This window comes from Vulpes lagopus, chromosome 7, assembly GCF_018345385.1.
Source record: "Vulpes lagopus strain Blue_001 chromosome 7, ASM1834538v1, whole genome shotgun sequence".
NCBI lineage: Eukaryota > Metazoa > Chordata > Mammalia > Carnivora > Canidae > Vulpes > Vulpes lagopus.
Genome location: NC_054830.1, coordinates 121,755,095 through 121,778,159, shown reverse-complemented (window position 1 = coordinate 121,778,159; position 23,065 = coordinate 121,755,095). Strand labels below are relative to the sequence as shown.

The 23,065-nt window shown below is 42.7% G+C and overlaps 1 protein-coding gene across 3 annotated transcripts in view; it reads left to right on the top strand.

Annotated features, from left to right (window-relative positions):
- The first annotated feature begins 19,661 nt into the window (after nucleotides 1-19,661).
- Nucleotides 19,662-23,065, top strand: part of PRR16 (proline rich 16) — a 185,028-nt gene continuing 181,624 nt past the window's right edge. The window contains exon 1 of one of the 3 annotated variants that reach the window (XM_041760366.1): nucleotides 19,662-20,010. In XM_041760366.1, coding sequence (XP_041616300.1) covers nucleotides 19,852-20,010 — 159 coding nt within the window. In that variant the 5' untranslated portion in view covers nucleotides 19,662-19,851. Of the gene's footprint in view, nucleotides 20,011-20,284; nucleotides 20,730-23,065 lie in introns of those variants that run through there. The other 2 variants (XM_041760367.1, XM_041760371.1) reach the window with 2 other exon arrangements.

Sequence of the window (23,065 nt, the reverse complement as noted above, 5' to 3'; positions counted from 1 at the left end):
TATACTAATTCTGAGATTCCCTCAAGCTCTCTATGACTGTGGACTTACTCTGTTCTGCCTTATTAGAGAAAAATGGTCACCCTTGTTCAAAGACATAACTGGTATTTGCCTTTCAGGGCAGTCTTGACCTATTCAGGATTATTCCTCAACTACTCTCCTTGCCACCATACCAATAATTTTGTCAAATCTGAGCATGACTCGAGACAGGAAGAGCTCATTATGGGAAGAGAAGAGAGGTATTTTTTGCCAAAGGAGCTATCAAACCTAGCTAATATAACATGCCTAATACATGCCAAAATCAATTGGAGACTATGTCTGTGAGTGGAGACTAAAGACCTTGAACCAGAAGGGACAAGAATGTAATTGTGGAAATAAGAGAGTTTTCGATTTGAGGCACTAGTTGCATGCCTTAGAAATTAACACCTTGACCCATGCCTTTGGAGATGATAGTAATGTGCTTCTTGGATGATTCTTAGAAACTTGCAAAACACGATGGCTAACCTTCAGTGAGTTAGCAGAATAGCTATGGGAGAATGTGCAAGAATGTGTCTAGAGTCTCAGAAAAGAGCAAGTGCTAGAATGAATCTGCTATGGAAAATTGGAAGAGACTCCAGTTGCAAATGCCAAAGCAATAAAGGATGTGCTGGTGAACACCAGCATTCCTAATTACCTCAATAATGGCTGTCCCCTGTAGGACAGGATTGACAGTGGACAATTCCATCACGCAGTGAGGATGAGAGAATCCCAGAATAGCCAAACTCAGGGAGCAGCACTTAATCATCAAAAGCAATGTGGGTGTAATGACCAGAAGGGGCATCTCAGTCAAATGGCAGCCTTGAGACATCTTACGGCTAGGTCATCCTTGGAGATGACTCCTAAAACATGATGTACTCAGAGTGTCTGTTTTATATACATAGCCTTGGTGGTGCAGTTCATGTTTAAGAGTTCTTGATGGGACAACACTAGGTCACAGTAGGAGGTCAGTCTTCTTCTGACACTGTTATGGACTGAATGTTTGTATCCTCCCAGAATTCACAAGTTGAAGCCCTATGCCCCAACGGTGATGGTATTTAGAGATGAGGCATTTGGGATCTAATTAGGGTTAGTTAGCTAGATGAGATCATAGATTAGATCTCATAGGGTAGATTAGAGCCCTTATGATGGGATTACTGCTTTTGTAAGAGGAAACCCTAAAGAGGCTCACTCCCTTCGTCTCTGTTTCTCCCTGTAAGGATACAGTGAGATGGGGGACATCTACAAGGAAAAAGAAGAGGCTCAGATGAACTTACCTTTCTGGCATCTTGATCTTGGACTTGCCAGCTCCCAGACTGAGATATAAATGACTCTTATTTCATCAAGTCCATGGTATTTTGTTATTTCCTGTTTTATTTATACTCCTCTGCTTTCTTCACATCCTTCCATGCTCTCCTTTAGAGTACTCAGGCAAGAATCTCTGTCTCAGGTTCTGCTACTGGGGAACCCAACATAGTATAGTAATGTTTATTTACATATTTACTGAGTATATACCAGTGCCAGGCACGTCCACACAAGATATGCAACAGTGAATAAGACAAGCACTTTAGTGGCTTCATAGGGCTCAGAGGCTAGTGATCTCATTAGCATTATTTACTAAGCATTTTATTAATGAGATCTGACAGGGATTTCTAAGAATACTTTTATTCATTTCATAATGTCTTTTAAAGTTTTTATTAGCTTCTGGATGTATTGTGTTTTGATCAGAGAATATGCCAAATAGTATCTTATTTACAGAAAATGTACAAGGGCTTGATAAATTTGATACATATTCCAGAAATATTCAAAGATCAAGTATCTTACCTGACTTCTCAACCTATTCTTGTCTTATACTTTTCTGGTGTTATTCCATAGGTGCCATATTTTCTGGTTTCTCATTGATATTTTTAAATGGGTTTCGTTTATAAAAGTATTTCCTCTGGTTTCTTTATTAAATTATCTCTTCAATCATCCTCTTTGCTATTTTTAAAGTTAATTTTTTTTAAAGTTAATTTTTTGTACTTGTTTTGCAGTAATCAGTCCCCATATTCTTTGTTTCTCTCTCTCTCTCTCTCTCTCTCTCTCTCTCTTCCTCCCTCCCTCCCTCTGCTCCTGCTGCTCCCCATCCTTATTTGAGGAGATCCGTTCCCCATCTCAGTGTTTGCCAGCAATCATGGACTGCCAGTTTCCCTATTCTTTCCATATTCCTCTTGAGTACTGTTGAGGACCTGAGTACACATGTCAGGTACAACCATAAGGCACATCGTGATTTATGATTCCAGGCTCATTCTTGGCACTTAGAGTTGGTGTATTTCTGCCTTAAGAAATGGTCTCATTTTACTCTCTGCTGTCTTCTTATGCATCAAACTTAAAGAATTAGTCTTTATGTGAAAACATACAATTTCTAGTGTGCAGAGCTACATCTTGGCCTTTTCCTGTCTTACTTAATTTTACATCCCAGGGCTCTACCCTCCCGCCTAGGTTTCAATTTGCCACCACTTATATCTCCTCTTCCCATAGTTGCCCCTATGTTGTTCCCATAGTTATCTGTCAGCCACAGCCTCTGCCTGGAAGAGGAGCTATGCAGGTGGACATTACTGTATTCTGATCACATTAAGAAGGAATATTAACAGTGGTTAAGATTGCTTTCACCTAATACTTTTGTTAGTGATCCAGCATCTAATTTTGGAAACAAAATTTCAAGGTAGAATCATCAGACACCTTGGGCAAAGAAACATTTAAAACCACAACCAGCTATTTACATTTTGAGATTTTTTTAAATAATAAATTTATTTTTTATTGGTGTTCAATTTGCCTACAGAATAACACCCAGTGCTCATCCCATCAAGTGCCCCCCTCAGTGCCCGTCACCCATTCACCCCCACCCCCCGCCCTCCTCCCCTTCCACCACCCCTAGTTTATTTCCCAGAGTTAGGAGTCTTCATGTTCTATCTCCCTTTCTGATATTTCCTACCCATTTCTTCTCCCTTCCCTTCTATTCCCTTTCACTATTATTTATATTCCCCAAATGAATGAGACCATATAATATTTAAATACATGTTAACTTCAGCTACATTTTTCCAAAGGACAGATGCATTCACACTCAACAGATACCCTGAGAGCGCTTCTTGAGAATATGATCAGCAACGGTCTACTCTCTCCATGCCTCAGTGAAAATCCATCCAATGTGTCTTTCAAGTCTTCCATTTTATAGAACTATTGTGGAGACTGGAGGGGTCCAACAATATATAACTCTATAGAAAAATGCAGATACCGTGAAATACTACACAGGTTTGAGTTGCATCTGTCATTATAAAATATTCAGATGAGAACACCTAAATAGGAAGAATAAGCCAGCATGGCATGGAAAAAAACAACTTCTAACAGATTTTCTAAAATAATTAATATGTAAAACAATTTAATACATTCTTCTCAAGTTAATTGGCAGCACAATTGACTATTCTTGTATGAAAGATGTAACCACAGGAGTTAAAAATAATTCAACTGCATTTTAAAAATATTTATTTCCACCTATCATTGTGTTGCCCAATCTCTTTTATTTGCCTGACATTGCCTATGAAAGAAACAGTTGGCACAACTATACACATTAATAGTGCCCAAATATGTTTTATAGCATAGAAGAATAATCTGAACAAGGTGTATATGATGGAAAAGTTATTTGCACAATTTAAATGGAAGAGCTAAAGAAAAAAAACACTAGAAATATATAAAATTTTGTGCACCTGTGAAAATGTGTTACTTTGATCATTTAAATTTGCCAAAATTCTACTGTTTTGAGCTAATATGTAAGTAATTTATTAAATAAACTGGTTATGAATGCACTCATATTCCAAGGTGGGCATGTGGGTGGAAGTATGAGCCCGAAGATGCACCCTCTATTGTAAAACACACACACACGTACGTATTATTTTCCTGCAATGACTGTCAATTTAGTACAAAAGCTGGGACCCTCATTCACTCTTCTCTGAGAGTAAAGGAATTCCTACACAGTTCTTTTATATTCGTGCAAGTAGGGCCCCAACTGGTTGGCCAGCCATATGTATGTAGACGTGTTCTACTTGTACTGTGTATAATAAGGCAGGGTGAAGTAAAACATGGCGCTTTCACATAGGGTAATTTGAAAAGAGTTTAATAAAAGAAAAGGTGACAAGTGTGCTCAGGGTATAGTGACATCAAGCCGTGGTTCAGAATGTGAGGTGAGGCCGAGGTCTGAAGAGAAAAGTGGGGAGAAGGGAATACGTGGAACCCAGGAAGGCTTTTGTCAAGGGCTGTGAAACTTGTGGACACAGTCAGCTGTACAGGAAATATGCTAAAGTAATATTCTTCCTCTAGTCCCCATCGTCTAAACCAGTGTGGGGGCAGCCAGGTGGCTCAGTGGTTTAGCACCACCTTCAGCCCAGGGCGTGATCCTGGAAACCTGGGATCGAGTCCCACGTCAGACTCCCTGCATGGAGCCTCTGCCTCTTTCTCTCTCTGTCTTTCATTAATAAACAAATAAAATCTTAAAAAAATAAGTAAACTAGTGTGGAAAGCAGAGAATAAAGGAACACATGGATGTAATCCACACAGGTGGATCTTCTGTGCAGAGATCACTGCAAAAACTAGTGGAGAGTTTGTCTGGTTTCATTAATTCAAACTCTTGCTCTGGTGACTGCTTCATCAGGCTCCATTCATCACCTCTCTCATCCCTACCTGCCGTCCAGCCTGCATTTTGTGGCCGCAGAATCAGCCTAGTAGAAAGGGACTGGGGAGCTCCATTTTAGCTTTACTTGGGCTATTCTTACAAAATGGAAAAGATTTTAAGGTATGTGTCATGTCAAAATCAAAAGGAGACTACTGAATTAATTTTATAATATGTAAGTGATGACTGGAGTAGTAAAACCCTGTGTATTACAACCCTGAGTTTCAAGCCTGGAAACATGCATGTTGTCACGTAAATGAGAAATAGCTCATACCTCTACCAGAATCAGTATCACATAAGTCATTGATTTGGAGGCTACAGTTCATAAAACAATAAATAAGTGAAAATCCTGGGTCAGGAGCAAATTGAATCCAGTGGTTATATTATTGCAGAATTGGGTACACGGTGTGGTTTTCACACCGTTCCAACCATCAGTTCACTCGCTATAAATTACCTGGCATTCAGCTTATCAAAAGAGGAGCTAGCTGAACGTTACCTAGTGCTAGAGCCTGATGATGTGCCAGTGGAGTCTAAGTCACACTTTCTGTTCGTGAGCTGCTCTACCAAACAGCTCAGAAATGTCAAGAATGTTACTAAGCTGCCAGTGTGTCAAATGCATGGTGGAAAGTACATGGCAAAAAGCTTTCCCTTTTGTTTTCTTGGTTGCATTAGTGTATTCTGAGCTCTTTTATGGCTCCAGATGGGCAACATTTGAACAACTGCTTTCCTTTCATAGAAAACACTGTCATGCCCTTGAGGCAGGGAAAGTCCGATTGTTATAGCTCATAACGTTCTGCTACAGAATTATTAACCCAAACCTTTGAGTGGATTCACTCTAATAGTCACAGTCTTTGAGGTTTCTTGAATAAATCTTGATCTGAATTTGAGAATGGGTTACTTTTCCTTAAGTAATTCAAACCAAATAGAGCCCTCCCAACTTCTCGCTCTCCTATTCCCAAATACCCTGTAGCTAATAAAGATTGAGTTTGGTTATCAGGCAGCTATAAATAGGCAAATTCTCCCCTTTAGGGGGGTGTCTGACCTAAAGCAGAAAATATGCAAGTTTTTGGCACTGAAAGACAGCAAAGAGAATCAGGGGTGCAGGGTATGAAAGACTAACGAGCTGGGAAGCTTTTCATTGTAGAAGCTCAATGAGCAAGAATGAGGACACCAGCTTTGTGCTGCTGGTTGTCCTACAACAGTTGTGTGATCTCAATTAAGGCTCCTAACCTTGGGATCCCTGGGTGGCGCAGCGGTTTGGCGCCTGCCTTTGGCCCAGGGCGCGATCCTGGAGACCCGGGATCGAATCCCACGTCGGGCTCCCGGTGCATGGAGCCTGCTTCTCCCTCTGCCTGTGTCTCTGCCTCTCTCTCTCTCTCTGTATGACTATCAAAAATAAATAATTAAAAAAATGTTTAAAAAAAAAAAAGGCTCCTAACCTTAAAGTGAGGATAATAGTACTGCTCCATTCGAGTTTTATTGCTTGATACTGAGCATCAAGGGAGATGATGATGTGACAGTAGGCAGTGGATGGAAAATAGGATCTATGCAAATGCAGCCTGATTAAAAGTAGCAGAACAAAATTTGTGTTTTTTTTTTTTGGAAAAACACGTGAGCATAAAAATACTACCAAAACACACAACATGATTTCTGATAAAGCCCTCCTATACCAAATAATCTAGGTATACAGAATCAATTCTTAGGAAAAGCAAAATATGATCAAGAGTAATCATCACTAGAAAGTTTTGGAATAGATCTTACTAAATTTTGCTCCATGAAATTCTTTAAGCAGAATACTTACAGGTGTTATGTTTTAGGAAGAAGGAAGGGAAGGGAAAAACAAGACATGGAAAGTTACGGGATTCTATGGTCAAATAAAATAAATTTGGAAACTAAAATTAAACAGATAAGATTTTTCAGACTTTAACACCCTGATATTTACCTTCATCATATATAAGAGGGGCACATGGTATGCAGTGTTTCAAAAACATTTATTTTTTAAATGAAGCTGCTGGAATATACTTTGAAAAAATTGATGTTGTAGAGAGGTTTACTTAAGCACTTCTGGAAAGCAGCCAAGTCCTGGAACAGTGGAGGTAGCAGGTTCCTTGATGCGCGGAGAACATCAATCAAAACAAACAGAAAAAATAACAGTGACTAACATTTGTTCAGTAACTCACAGATTACAAAACATTTCCACATAATTATCTCTTTTGATTCTCAATTCACTTTTGCAGATAGGTCCTGTAAACACACTGGCAGATAAAGAAGCAAATGGTGGTGGAGTTTCAGTGTCTAAGATCACAGAACTAGTGAGAGAATAGGAGTTTCAAATCTAAAGTGTCCAACTTCAAATCTACTGAGTTTCCACCATCACCTGCTGCTTTATTGTTTAGAAAGAATAAGAGAGACAGTGTAGCACTTTGCAATAGTTCCTTAAAAACCCAAAATAAGGGATAGAGACTTTTCCTTCTATTAGATCCTAAAAACCACAGGGCAAAGTGGTTTTTAAAGGAAACCTCTCTAGGGCCTTTTAGATATCTGGACAGTTGATATGAGTGGCATTTAATGGGATGAGGGACAATATGCCGTCCCACTGTGCTATGTGGGAAAGGGCTGAACCATTTTCGAATGCCCTGCTAAACTACTACCTGAGCTTATGCTAAGCACAGTAGAAATATGGTCTAGCAGGACTTTTTTTTTTTTAATTTTTTTTTAATTTTTATTTATTTATGATAGTCACAGAGAGAGAGAGAAAGAGAGGCAGAGACATAGGCAGAGGGAGAAGCAGGCTCCATGCACCGGGAGCCTGATGTGGGATTCGATCCCGGGTCTCTAGGATCGCGCCCTGGGCCAAAGGCAAGCGCCAAACCACTGCGCCACCCAGGGATCCCTAGCAGGACTTTATACGTGGTAATACTAAAAAGTTCGTACAAAAATTATGTGAAAAGCTAATATATAAGGTGTTATGATGGGATACCACTATGGAATAAAGACACTGTCTTAAATTGATCAACACTGAGCATTCTTCTGTATTAATTTTGGCATTGACAAATACATGCTGAGTTGAAACTGGTTTCAGAGAATTAGAGGGGCACCTGGAGCTCAGTAGGTTAAGCGGCAAACTCTTGTTTTCAGCTCTGGTTATGATCTCAGGGTTGGGAGATTGACACCTTACCTGGCTCACATTCAGCATGGAGTCTGCTTGAGATTCTTTCTCTCTCCCTCTGCCCCTGCCCCCACCTCTCTCTCTCTCTCTCTCTCAAAATAAAATTTAAAAAAATACCTTTTTCAAAAAATTAGAAGTTATTATAAAAGAAATAAAACATCTGACAAGTGTGAAAAGGATATTGAGAAAAATTTAACAAGATTAGAGCCAAATAATGAAATAGCAGAGATATCACATTTCAGGAGTGACAAATGGTTAAAAATATTTCCTATGTTGCCATCCAATACACTTTTGAAACATAATAAGAAATCTGTGTTATGGGGATCCCTGGGTGGCTCAGTGGTTTTGCGCCTGCCTTTGGCCCAGGGCGGGATCCTGGAGTCCCGGGATCGAGTTCTGCGTCGGGCTCCCGGCATGGAGCCTATTTCTCCCTCTGCCTGCGTCTCTGCCTCTCTCTCTCTCTCTCTGGCTGGGCCCGAGGGTCGAGTCAATCCTCCTCAGCCTCTGGATTCACAAGGGACCATTGGAGGAGCAGGCCCCGGTCCCTGCTGCTCCTGGTACCCAAATCTAGCAGGGCCCTTTGCTTTTTGAAGTCCAGGACTTGGCATTGACCTAGTGGGTGCACCCAGAGGTTCTCCCATCCACCAAAAGGCTCAGATGCCCAGAGATGCTCTTTTCCAGAACAGATGGGTCCCAAGCCTGTGTGTGGCAGCAGGGGCAGCAGGGTGGGATCGGGGGGCAGCCTTCAGCTGCCGCTTATCCCCCATCTTCCCCAGACTTCTACTAGGGTGAGATTTGGAGTGATGGGAAGGTTTTTAAGGGCCAGGGATGGATCTTTTCTAAATGTTATTACTTGTAAATAAAGTCTATTTTTCTCCCTTAAAAAATAAATAAAATAAATAAATAAATATAAATAAATCTTAAAAAAAAGAAATATGTGTTATGAAAAGTTACATACGAATTTTTTTTGGCTCTATTACCAAGTTAACAGTTTCTTTTCTATCTTCTGATACTGTCCTTGGAGGTCTCCTATACAGCTTTTCTAGAACCTATAGTACTAATGCTTCCTTTTTCTCATCCCTGCTGTCTTTCAAAGAATATTGTCATTAAGACCTGTCAGAGTACTAGAGATTGGTCATAGGCCTCAAGATGTAGGAGCTTTTAAGTTAGGAGAGATGGTTCTTATGATACCTAATTATTATATAGTGCTTTTGAAAAGATTTAGTTTAGGGACAGCTAATGTTCTTCTGACCTATTTGTATCATTCTAGGGTCCATATATGATCAAGTATCAGAAGGTCTGATTCTGGTCACTTCTTAATTCTGTGTAATCTCTCTGAACTCAGTGTCTATATTTGTTAAATTAAAAGATTTGGATTAAATGGCTTCTAAGGTCATTTCCAATCCTGAAATTCTAAGATTTTCTTTTTTTTTTTTTTTAAAGATTTTATTTATTTATTCATGAGAGACAGAGAGAGAGAGAGGAAGAGGGAGAAGCATGCCCCCTGAGGGGAGCCTGATATGGGACTTGATCCCAGGACCCGGGGATCATACCCTGAGACAAAGGCAGATGCTCAACCACTGAGCCACCCAGGTGCCCCTACTGAAATCTCACTGTAATGAATATTTTACAGTAGGGTGCAAGCACCTGCTTATTTTGTGATGTTAACTATCCTTATACATGAACTTTGACAATAATATCTGGTCTTTGAATGGTATATCCTTTACATACACACTTGAACTCTGCAGGAAAATAGCACCTACGATCACTTGGTTTCCTATTAGATGATACATTCATTTTGCTTATTTTTCCTTCAGTCCACCAAGATGCATCATTACCAGATTATGTATGACTTTTAAGTATATTTCAAAGCATATTAGAATGAAAACTAGCAAATAACATAAACTCAAAATCTTAAAATCAAACTTGACTTCCTTTACACTGATGTCTTGAATTAGTTGCCAGGGCATGTCGCTGATACCTCCTCATTCCTGAAAAACCTATGGATTATTTCCAATCCAGCCTCGTTATTCCTATTTAGTTATCCCTGAGGCTGTATCAATTGTGCATCCACGACAACCACCCTAACTGGACCACCTGCTGTTTCTCTCTCCAGACTCCTTTCTGTCCATGTCAGAGGACTTTAACATTCAACTTCTCAGCTTGTGAATTGCAAAACCCCAAAGAGCATTGTTCAGTACACACTGCATGCATTAACCAGACTCCACAGCTTAACTCAAACACTCTCTAAGAGATAACATCATCTTTATGTAATAATAGAACTAAGGTGGGTAATACCTATCTTAGAGAGCTCTGGCTGCCATAACATAATACCATAGACTGCGTGGCTTAAACAACAGAGATTTATTTTCTCGTAGTTTTGGAGGATGAGAAGCCAGAGATCAGCATGCCAGCAGATTTGGTTCCTAGTGAGAGTTCTCGTCCTGGGCTTGCAGATGGCTGCCCTCTTGCTATGTCCTGACAAGAAAGGGCCTGCCGTTGGTGCTTGCACAGAGAGGGATAGAGAAAGGAAGAAAGAGATAAGGGGAAAAAAGGAGGGGTGAGTGAGAGAGAAGTATTGAGAGAGTGCTTCTTCTATTAGAAGTCACTAATCCTGTCATGAAGGCCCATTCTCATTACCTACATAACCCCAATTACCTCCCAAAGCCCCATCTCCAAATAACACTGGGCTTGGGCTTAAACACAGGAATTTTGAGGGAGCGCAAACATTCAGTCAATAACATCACACTTCAGGCTCCCCCACATTTATCTCCCTCACACATGCAAAATGCATCCATCCCATCCCAACAGCCCCCCAAATCTTAGTTTGTTCCGGGATTAATCCTACAGCCTAAAATCCAGAATGTCATCTCAGTATCATCAAAATCAGATATGGGTGAGAACTGGAGGTATAATTCATCCTGAAGCAAAATTATTTTTCAACTGTGAACCTGTGAAACCAGACAGCTGGTTAATGTGCTTCCACCATACCACGGTAGGACAGGTATACGATAAACACTACTTTTCCAAAAGGGAGAAATACAAGTAAAGGGAGACGGGTCCCCAGCAAGTTCAATATCTAGTAAGGCAAATTTCATTAGATGTTAAAGTTCAAGAATCATCAATCCTCTTTGGTTCAGAGGGGGCAGTCGTCCCACTTCTGTGGCTCTGCTGGGTTGCATTACAACCCCTAGGCTGTGAGCTCTCTGGTTCCATGGCTTTGCAGGATGGACTCATCTCCAAGACTTTGGTTGAGGCCTATCCAATCTGTTAAAACCAAAATGGTGGCCCGGATGATCTCTGATTTGCTTTTGGGGGGTCCTTCTTCCCCTTTCTTGAAGAAAGGTGTAAGTTCACATCCTAATAACACTATGACTCAATCCTATAGGATATAACAAGTCTGACGGCCTTTCTTTACTTTGTCCTATCTCCATCCCCTTCCATTCAAACTGGCTGTATTCAATTTATACAATCTCAGCCCCACCCTTGTGTTCTCTTTCTTTTTAAAGATTTTATTTTATTTGTTTATTCATGAGACACAGAGAGGGAGAGAGAGAGAGAGAGAGAGAGAGAGAGAGAGGCAGATACATAGGCAGAGGGACGAGCAGACTCCATGCAGGGACTCCAGGATCACGCCCTGGGCTGAAGGCATGTGCTAAACCGCTGAGCCACTCAGGGATCTCCTTGTATTCTCTTTTGAATGCACTTACTTATTATTTATTTTTACAAAATGGTCAGGCTAATAGTTTTCTTAATGACTAAGTTCTGGTTCCTTTTATATATATATATTTATATATATATTAATATATTAATATATATTTAATTTTTAAAGATTTTAAATTTATTTACTTTATATAATTTAATTAAATATATAGATTTAATTTTTAAAGATTTTATTTATTTATTCATGAGAGACACACAGAGAGAGGCAGAGACATAGGCAGAGAGAGAAGTGGGCTCCCTGCAGGGAGCCCGATGTGGGACTCCATCCCAGGACTCTGAGATCACACCCTGAGCCAAAGGCAGATACTCAACCACTGAGCCACTCAGGTGTCCCAGTTCTGATTCCTTTTAACCTAATAGTTCCTCCCTCAATTCATCTCTTTCTTATGTGTTACACTCTAAGCAACCAGGAGGAGGCACACTGCTCCTTCAACTTATTGCTTAAAAATCTCCTTTGTTAAATATCCAATTGCATTGCTCCCAAGTTCTCCCTCCTACAACACAGGAAAATGCCAAAACAATTCAACCAAGTTCTTTGCCTCTTTATAACAAGGATTGCCTTTCTTCCAGTTTCCAATAAAATATCCCTTATGTCCATCTGAGAACTCACCAGGATGGTCCATCATGTCCATATTTCTACAAACATTCTGTGCATAAGTATTTATGCACTCCCTGAAAGGATGGAGCCTTGCTCTCTCAGTCTCCTCTTCCTCAGTCCCCACTAGACTAGCCCTAATATCCATAGTTCTAGCACACACCTCAAAACCCCTCCAGCCTATGCCTCTCACCCAGCTCCAAAGCTGCTTTCACATTTTTACATATTTGGTCCAGCAGTGTTCTACTTCTCAGTATCAAAATCTATGTTCAAATTACCATCTGACTCAGTAATCCCACTCCTGGAAATATATCCAAAGGAAATGAAATCAGGATCTTGAAGAGCTATCCATACTCCTATGTTCATTGAAGCATTATTCGCAATAGCTACGATCTGGAAACAACCTGAGTGTTATTCAACCATGAATGAGTCAAGAAGACATCTCTCTCTCTCATTCTCTCTTTCTCTGTCTCGCAGTGTTGTATTATTTAGCCACAAAAAAGAAACAAACCCTACAGGGACACCTGAATGGCTCAGTGGTTGAATGTCTGCCTTCAGCTCAGTGCATAATCCTGGGGTCCTGGCATTGAGTCCTGCATCGGGCTCCCTGTAGGGAGCCTGTTTCTCCCTCTGCCTGTGTCTCTGCCTCTCTCTGTGTGTCTCTCATGAATAAATAAATAAAATCTTAAAAAAAAAGCTGAACCCATAGAAAGAGACAGTAGAGTGGTGGTTACTAGTGGTAGGGAATGGTGACAAAGGGGAGATATTTGTCAAAGGGTACAAACTCTCTATTATAAGATGAGTAAGTTCTAGGATCTAATGCTATAGCATAGTGACCGTAGCTAACACTGTATTACATACTTGAAAGTTCCCCAGAGAGAAGATCTTAACTGTTTTCATTCCAGAAAGGAAATGGTAAGCATGTGATAGGATGAAGGCATTAGCTAACATAATGGTGGCCCTCCTTTTACAACATGTAAATCATCACATTGTACACCTTAAACTTCTATAGCATTATATTTCACCTATCTCAATAAAGCTGGGAAAAAAACAAAACAAAACAAAATCTATCTAAGCTTGGGCTTCCCATAGCAGAATACTAAAAGCTAGGTGACTTAAATAAGTGTTACTTATTTTCTCATAGTTTTGGAAGTTAGGAAATCCAAAATCAGGTTGGTGGCCAATTCAGGTCCTGGCGAATTGGGGATTCCTAGGTCTGGGATGTCTGTCTTCCCACAGTAGCCTCACATGGCCTTTCCTTGGTGCATGCTCATAGAAGGAGACATCTCTCTCTTCCTCTCCTTATAAAGCCACTAAAGCTGGGGCGCCTTGGTGGCATAGTTGGTTAAGTGGATTTCTCTTCCCTTCCGCTCAGGGTATGATCTCATTGAGGTGCAATTGAGCTCCTCATCGGGCTCCATGCTCAGAGCAGTATCTGCTTGAGTTTCTCTCTCCTCCTTCTGCCCCCCCCCCCCACACATTCTCCTTTTCTCTCTCTCTGGAATATACAAAACCTTAAAACAACAACAACAACAACAACAACAACAACAACAAAAAACCCTAATGCTATTCCAAGGCCCCACTTTCATGAATTAATTTAAGTCTAGCTACCTCCCAAAGGCTCCATCTCCAAATGCCATCATTTGGCATTCAATATGTGGGGCTTCAATATGTGAATACATTGGAGATACAAACATTCAGTCTATAGCAATATATATTTGAAGCTTGGGTTGAGGCTTGGGCCAAAACTCATGGACTTTTGGTGAGCAAGACAGATTAAAGAGTGCAAGTAGCCTGTCAATCCAATAGAATAATAGCTTGATTGTGGAACTAAAACTGCATACTCTATCCAACCATACACAGTGGATGACATTGCTGGCCATCTTATACCTGGCAGGACCTGGCTTTTTTTCCCTAAGGGCCAGAGTACTCGTTAAGCAGAGGAAAGAGTACAATAGCTGCCAACTTCTCTGTCCACCATGACTTTATCAAAACCAGTAATTCTTCCTGGCTCACCCTTACTTAATTTCTTGGAGGGAAACAAAAACTAAGACAAAAACTAGGGATCCTGAAACTTAAAAGGACAGCGATCGCCAACTATCCACTGAAATTAATTGGGTGCATGAATGATTGAGTAGAATTTTCAATGATCTTGGTGCTACTAGTGTATATTAGTGTATATTGTTTTCTACTAAATGATCAGGTTTTCCTTGGTTGTAGCTGAATCGCCTTCCAGGGAGAGAGGTTGCTAAGCTGTCAGTCAAACTGTGCAGAGTGGCAGTTGGCCAGGTTTTAAAAACACCTTTCTGGCATGTCTGTTAAGTAGTTGTGCAGTATCAAAAGTCTCAGGTTCTCTCTTCACTTGGCCCTGAAGTTTAAAGCAGAGAGGCAGAATGAGATGTCAGGCACAAGTCCCAGGGATTCAGGATGAGTGGAAACTCGCGAAGGCTTGGGTGAAGTGCGTAATTGTTTCAGAATTGCTTGCACATGTGGTGGGGCAGTTTGGCAGCTCTGGGATGAGTGAGGTCTTCCAAGCTGGGACCCTGAGATGGGACTGGATGAAGGGTTCTTGGTATGGGTAAACTGAATGCCCAATCTAAGACTTGAGTGAAACTAGCTTAGGGAAGATGTGGGAAAAAAAAAGTAAGGTATATGATCCAGTTAAGGTCTGTATGAAGGATACTTGTTATTTTTATATTCCCAGAGGTACATCTCCTCTTTCTGGTGGAGAAATAGGGCACTGGTATAGGCAACTTGATCCAAGTTGGGCCAGTCATTGTACATCCTCACCACCCGTTGCTCACCCAAGCATTGCTAGTCTATATGGTGTCTTTCTTCGTTTGAATCTGGAAATGACTTTGCTTCTTGAAAACACTTTACTTCTATTTAGGAAAATTCTCATAATATACAGATTTTGGAGGGAAAAACTTGTTTTACTGCCACCTGCTGGATATTCATAGCAATGAGTATACAAATGGATGTCTTCTGTAGCAATGGCACAAATCTGGTATGAAGCTTTGCACCAAACCAAGTCACAAAGATTGGCTGATGTGTCCATATCCTAAGCTAGACTTATCAAAGTTGTCTCCTGGAAGCTTGCTGTGATGATCTTTTCTTTCCTAGTTGCAAAGTTTGTGAAGATGTGAGCCTGGATGTAACAGTGACCAAATTTTAAACTTATGTAGAAATGAGCTTAAGAGAAAGAAGCCATCTACAAAGAGGGGTTAGGATACAGGAACAGAAAGAAATAGTCCCAGTTATCTTAGAATTTCTGGCTCCAACTCCACTTAAAGATATTTCTACCCTTACCTTTCTTTGGTTTGGCTACAAAAAAATGTCCTTTGTTGAGTTAAGCAAAAGTTCAGTTTCTGTCACATGGATAAAAAGTAAAAAACAGGGGCACCTAGGTGGCTCAGTGGTTGAGCATTTGCCTTCGGCTCAGGTTGTCATCCCGGGGTCCTGGGATCGAGTCCTACATCGGGGTCCGCATCGGGAGCCTGCTTCTCCCTCTGCCTGTCTCTGCCTCTCATGAATGAATGAATGAATGAATGAATAAGTAAATAAATAAATAAATAAATAAATAAATAAATAAATAAATAAAATCTCTTAAAAAAAACCCCACACAGGTATATATTGACTTTGGACGTCAAGTAAAGTTAACTGACTATAAAATTGGAAAACAGCACAAGATGAGATACTCTGAGGTAATCTCAGTTTTTATACTCAAGTCATGTGTGGAATTACCTAATTGTACTTTCTAGAACTATGTTCGGTTAAACTTAGTCACTAAGTACCCTCCGTACTGTAGATTCTTGCCTAGAGTAGCCATTTAAAAAATATTTGTTAAATTAATCTCAAAACGCATAGAGAAGGGCATTTTATTCAGTATTTTCTTTCCTTGTCAAGTATCTATTGAGCAGCTGCTTTGCTGCAATAGACACAGTTCTACTTAGAATACCCATTTAAACTTTGAGATCCCATTTTTTAAACCAATATGCATTTCTAGAATAGGTGGACATCACGCCCAAAGCAGTTAAGAAAAAGGAGGCTCTTCTCCAGACAAATGGAAACCACTCCACAAAATGTAGGAGTCCACACAGAGTTCTAATTCTTAATTTGTTTTCTCTAGATGGGAAACATTGCACATAACATCTAACCTCCCAAAGCCTGAGTTTTCTCATCTCAAACACAAATATCACTAGATGATCTTTAAGTTTTATTCTGGCTCTTTTCAGCCTGAAGTTTTCTTTTCATCTTTCAAACCAGTGATTTTCAGAAAGTGGTCCCTTTCCAGCAGCCTAGAGAACATGTTGAAAAGCAAATTTCAGACCTTACCCCAGACCCACTGAATCAGATACCCTGGGGGTGGGGTCCAGTAATCTGTGTTTTAACAAGTTCCAGTGCATGCCAGAGTTTAAGAACCACTGTCCAGACATATGCCATGTATTTAATAGTCAATGTATATATGGAGAACTTTCCTTATTTCTCTCTGATGTGTTTCACTGACATTTTATCTTTTTGCCACCTATGCCCTTCACCACTCTCCCCTACAATCTTCAGTGAAAACTATTTTGGTCAGAGTAATGCTGCCATTCTTTTTTTTTTCTTCATTTTTTTCAAATCTCTCTAATAACTTTATTAGAGTTTACAATGAAAATAAATTCATGCAAAAGGAAAAAAAAGAAAACCAAAAGTATCCATTAAGAGTGATGTGATATTATGCACATCATCCATTGTTTGAGAATCAATGAACATCCTTCAGGTAATAAATCAGTAAGAGCCACTGCACCAAAATGGGACAAAGTATTTGGAAATATTCTTGAACTCTTTATGACTTCAAGATTATGTCAGTGTTATAACATTTCCTGCAGGCTAATAATTAGGGATCAATTGCAATAGATTACACATACACAAACATACATACACACACACACACTCAAGAATACTGATAAGTGCTTGTAACTAAAAAAACAACCACTAGATGATCTCCTATAATTATCCAATCCTTCTTGCTGCAAAACTCAGAAAATAGAAAGACGCAGAAGAATAAAATGCTGGGTGCGCAGTCACTTCTGTGAATAAGACCTTACTTTACTTCCTTTTAGAGATCTGTTATTGTGTCTAAGTTTGTAAGTGATGAGGTTTGAGTATGTACCTATATGTAGGTAGTTCTGGTACCTAAATAAATTTATGGATAGATTCATCAGAAATTTTTACTATGTGTCACTTTTGCTCTGTGGTCCCCATAATTTAGCTTTAAAACATCATATATGAACCTCTGAAAGAGTCCAGGATGAGCCAAAGGGATGAATGATTTTTTTTTCCCCATAGGATAAAAATAGTAGAAAGTAAATAGACTTTCTGTATGTGTGTGTATATATATGTTTGTATCCTTTTCATTCTGCTTCCTTTACCTCAGTATTTTTTAACTCTCTCTGTAAAAGTTTCCTCTTTAGGAATATTTTACCCATACCTGCATGGTAACTGGAAGATAGTGGTAGCCACCACTGCTGAGCTCCTATAAGCTTAGTTTGGGTTTGGAAGTCAGTTTTAACTTTTCCTCTTCCAATGGACTCTATGCTGTATTCAGATATAGACATAGATAGGTGATAGCTATTATTTAAGAATAAGTTATGATATGGGTGTGGATGGTGTGTTTTTTAGAGTAATAAATATGATTCAATTTTGAGCCAGCAATGGATATCATAGGACAATTGTTTTTTTGTTTGTTTGTTTTAAATCTTTAGTGAAGGAGATTCAGAGTAGCATAGATATAGTCTTATATTACAAGAGTATTGTTCTGTCAGTGGGAGAGAAAATACTGTTGCTTTCTTCTCCAATATTCTTGCCTCAAACCACTATATTTTGAGTTTGGGGGCTTCTGTATTTACCTGCTTGCTACTGAGTGTCAAAAATTCAAACTGAGAGGAAAAGCACTTTTTCTTTTTTTCTCATATGATCTCCTGCCATTTCTAACCATTTATCTTTATCCACAGATGATATTAAAATCTACTTTCAATTATTGCTTCTTTTTTCTCCTCTCCAATTTGCTTACTGCACACTGGTTTTCTTATTCTTTCTTTAATTGTCCCCCAGGAACCTCTGCCTTCCACCATTCTTCTTTGTCTTCTGACTTTTCAATGTATTTTTCAGTGCTGTTATTGTTTTGACACCATATCTAAATTTCTGTTTTTTTTTTTTCTGTTGCCTCTTCCTCGCTTCCCCCCATATTCCATACATGGCTTGCAATGATTTTGGAGTTAAGACTTAAGGAAGTCAGAAGGGAGGAATTGCCAAGGGTTTCTTGTCTGTAGAAACTTGTTGCAACCAACCTGAGTTGTGAGAAGGAAGAAACAAGGCCTTGCTAAGGCATGACCAAAATGGAAAGCCTATTAAAATAATCATTTGGAGTCGTGTGCACTGAAGACAATAAAGTGCAGCCATCCTGCCAGGTCAGTAGCTAACAGCCCATGGGTTTGTTACTAAGGAAATTAAGACTTTAGCTAATGAGAATGGGAGCCACCTACTGAGAATGAAACTGAAGGCTTCCTATTAACTCCCCTCCCTGGGTCCTTTGGACAACAACAGTCAGAAAGTTATTTCCTATTTAGTAGCAGAAAACGTGAAATGGAGATTTTTAAAAAAAAAGAAATTGATGGAAAAAAAAGTTGGAGGCACTCTTCTTCAGCTCTTCTAAGAGTTGCAGACTTCTTATCCCTCAACCGAAAACATACATCAGCATAGGTCATGAAAACGGAAAGGTAAATAATAAACAAACAAACAAACAAACAAATAAATAAATAAATAAAAAGCAAGCCGTCCCAGGTAAGTACAGGCAAGATGACTTGGGGGGGGGTGTTGGTGTGGGGACTTCAATCAATAAATCCGCTATTAGTTTTGTGGAATGAGCAGGATTAGCAACCTCCTTCAAAAATACTGCCTGAATTTCGTTCTCCCAGGGGGAGAGGGGCTATCATCTCTGCACATTTCTCTCGCTCTCTGCTCTCTCCGAGGAAGTAGGAGCCCCTCTGTTTGCCTCGTGGGTCACTGGGAGCGTGACTGGAGGCCTGCGGCCCCTCCTTGGGTCCTGGCTCCCTGCGAGGGGCGCTTTCCGCCCCGGACCCCAACTCCCGGCCCTCCCGCTGCTCTCTCCACCCGGTCGGAGAGTGGCGGGCGAGGCGAGGCCCCGCCGGCGGGTGAGGAAGGAGGCAGCGAGCCGCTCGCGGCGGGAAGGCCCCCCACGCAGCCGGCTGCGGAGCCGAGGGCACCTCGGGGTCCCGGGCGGGCCGGGCGCGGGCGGGAGCGAGCGCGTGTGTGCGCGGGAGCGGCGGGAGCGGCGGCGGGAGCGGCGGGCGGCGGCGGGCGGCGGCGGGCGGCGGCGGGAGGAGGCGCAGGCGCGCTGCTCGCCCGCCCGCCCGCCCGCCCGCCCGCCCGCAGCCCCGCGCCCAGCGCCGCGGCTCGGGAGTAGATGGCAGCACCGCGGCGCGGCCGCCCCGCCGAGCGCCGAGCGCCGCCGCCCGCCGCCGCCCGGGGAGCGTCCACCATGCGGGGGGGTCGGGGCGCCGGCGGCCGCGGCAGCGCCGGGGACGGGGGCGCGCAGCAGCCTCGGCTCGCCCGCCTGTGCTGACCTGCCTCGCCTGCCCCCAGAGAATGTCAGCCAAGCCCAAGGGGACCCCCTCCTCGTCCTCTCCAGCCGAGGGACCGCCGGCCGCCTCCAAAACCAAGGTGAAGGAGCAGATCAAGATCATCGTGGAGGACCTGGAACTAGTCCTGGGCGACCTGAAAGACGTGGCCAAGGAACTTAAAGAGGTGAGCGGCGCGCGGGTGGGGAGGGGTTCGCCGCCCTCGGCCCTCGGGGGCCGGTCCCGCGTTCGCCGGGGACCGCCGTGTTTCTTAAGTCCCAGAAAACTATAGAAAGACGCTGCACACGGACTTTCTTTGCTCTGGCGACTCCTGAGAAGAGTTTTTGCACTTTTTTTTTTCTTTTTAATCAGGAAGAAATCAACCAGTGTTTTAATCGATGGACCTGAGACGGTGGGAAGGGCGAGCGCGCGCGCGTGTGTGTGTGCGTGTGTGTGTGCGCGCGAGTCCGGTGGGCGAAGGGGGCTCCCTGGGGGTGTGTCGAAGGACCCGGAGGAAGGAGCGAGCAGCCCGGCCGGGGCGTGCGAAATGCTCCTGTCCTGCCCTCCTGCCCCCCAGTCTTTGGCGAGCCGCTCCTTGCCTGGCAGCGTCCCCAAGCCCGGGCTGGACGGGGGCCGGGGCTCGGGCCCTGGGCCAGGCCGGGAGGCTCCGCTCCCCTGCAGGGAGCCCCGCTGGAGGGAGGCGCCCCGGGCTGCAGGCAGGGAGGGGAGCCCGTACTTGGGGATGGAGACGGGGGTCTGGGACGTTCTCACTTGGGCAGTTCCCGGAGCATCCCCCTGCTCTCGGAAGGTCGCTCGCAGGAGCTCGGGGGCCTTCCCGCCGGCCACCTCCGCCCTCCCTCCGGTCTCGGAGCCACTTGGCGTGGAACCTGGGCGCGGCGCGCGTCGGTGAGAGTGTGCGTGTGCGGGTGCGGGTGCGGGTGCGCGTGCAGCGGGCTCTCGCCGCCAGCGTCCGGCCCCCGGGAACCCGACTGTTTGGGTCCTTTCCCGCCGCCCCTCCCCCACACCCAGCCCCTGGTGACTGGGCTTGAAAGAAGCCGAGGCGGTGCCGGGGTGGAGGCTGCGTAAGTCCGGCTGCTGCTCCCGGCGGGACGGAGGGCGGGGTGGGGTCTCCCGCGAGCCGGCCCCGCCGGCAGCCCCGGGCGTCGCCGAGCGGGTGGCGGGGGCCGGGCCGCTGCTCGGCTGCGCGAGGGCGGCCCGTGCGGTGCTCGGTCCGGGAGTCCGCACCGCAGTTGTGCGAGAGCTGAGACTGTAACTTCTAAGGTGGTGGGAAGGGGAGGACTCCGGAATTGTACTCCCGTGTTCCGAGGCCAGTGGGAGGGGACTGAGGGCCGTTAGGCCGTCTGGCCTCTCGACCTCCACCTCTCCTCCCCACTTGGCCACCCAAACCCCCACCTGCCCAGCGCAGATCCCGCCCCGCGGACCGCATTTGCACCACCTGAAAGTCTGTTAACACGGCCCATTCGCCGGCCGGTTGGGTTTGCCAGTGGCACGTGCCTTTTCCGTGGGTCGCTGCGGAGACAACGTAATTACCACTGGGGTCCCGAGAGTGGAGGTGGTTGGAGCCGCCGAGCGCCAGGATGCGAGTGTCCGAGCTGGCGGGGCTTCCGAGGGGTCGTTGCACAGCTGCCGGGTTGACGGGTGGCGAGGTTGCGCGTTGAAATCCAAGTCTGAAGAGGCAGTTCGTTTCTTCTTTGTCATTCTTTTATTTGACACCTTTGGCAGGCTGTGTTTTCATCCGAAACATTGTGGCGTTTCAAAAAATGAACAAATGTGGGCACATTCCTTTTGGCAGAATTGTGCTTTATAGTAGTGAGGGTTTCCACACTGGGGGTGTGGGAAGCTCCCATCGCAAAGTAACGTGCTTACTGCCTAGGGAGGAGGCTGAAATGGAGAGAAGGGCAGTCAGACCCCTGCCTCTATGGGCACATGCTTCCCGACCTGATGATGTGTCACTCCACTCTCTATTTTAGACAGAATAAATAAGGAGGAACTGCAAAGAGTCCTGGTTCTGCTTTGGCTCATTATCCTGTAGACATTTGGACACCAGGTAGATCTACAGTGAAACTTTTAACCTCCCCGTATGGTTCTTGATTAGAATCGCAAAGAGGTCAGTCAGGAAATCTGTGAGTCTCTTTCATTCTTTCTGCATCTTCTTTTATATGAGCATTTGTAAGGGAAAAAACAAAAACAGGTCGTTTACCAAAAGTATGGGGAAGCATAAATAATGTACAGCCAAGTAAATGAAAGGATCTATCTACTAGGCAGATCCAGAGATAAAATTTTGACTTAATGCTTTGGAATCTTTGATCGGCTGCCAGGGCCTGTTTATGTAACAATCTTACCCAGAGAGTGAAATTTATGAATGATAAATGGTGTGAGGTGGTTGTTAATTGCTTTTGTGAGGATATCATCCAAAGTTTACACATGGTGGTGTTCTACTAAGGCTGAATCTCAGAACATTGGCCATTTATATAATGTGAATGATAGTTATTTTGAGAACAAATATTTATGGGGTGTGTTTAACCTATGACATCTTGCAGTTGTCCAGCATTCATCATTGTAAGATAGTACTGCACATGTGATTGAACATGTCTTTGATGTAGTTTTGAATGGAGGAGTAACTTAAAACTTTATAAAATTGCAAATCTTGGTCTCTATATCTGTGACTCGTAAATGTGAATTTCACTGCTCATCAGTTATATTCAATATTCTGGCAGCTTATCATTGGTATGTATTAAACATGAACTGTTATATTTAGAATTCTAATTCTTTTATTGGCAATGCTGTGCCCTTCGACCATACTATATCTTGATATAAATTAGGGAGTTCTTATTAACTGGGGACAAAAATTAGAAATAAAAAAAGTGATTATGACTAGATCACTATACCAGTCACCATATGGTATTTGTTTTTCTTTTTTGCTTTTTTATTCTAAAAATGCAATATCCTTTTTTGAATATTCTATTTTTTATTTTTGCATAAACTCTGTACCAACAGTATTGGACCTTTGAGGTTATTTTGAAGTTGCTTTTCTTTTTAGAAGTTTTCTGGACTTGAGTCATCTGAAAATCCAGGTGTTGGAGTAGATTGAAACATAGTATAGCTGCTTGAAACACTTAACTAATGAGAACAAAACTCCACATTATAATGAATTTATTATTATTTATTTATTTATCCATTGCTTCATCATTTATAATTGGATTATATATTGGAAGAAGAGG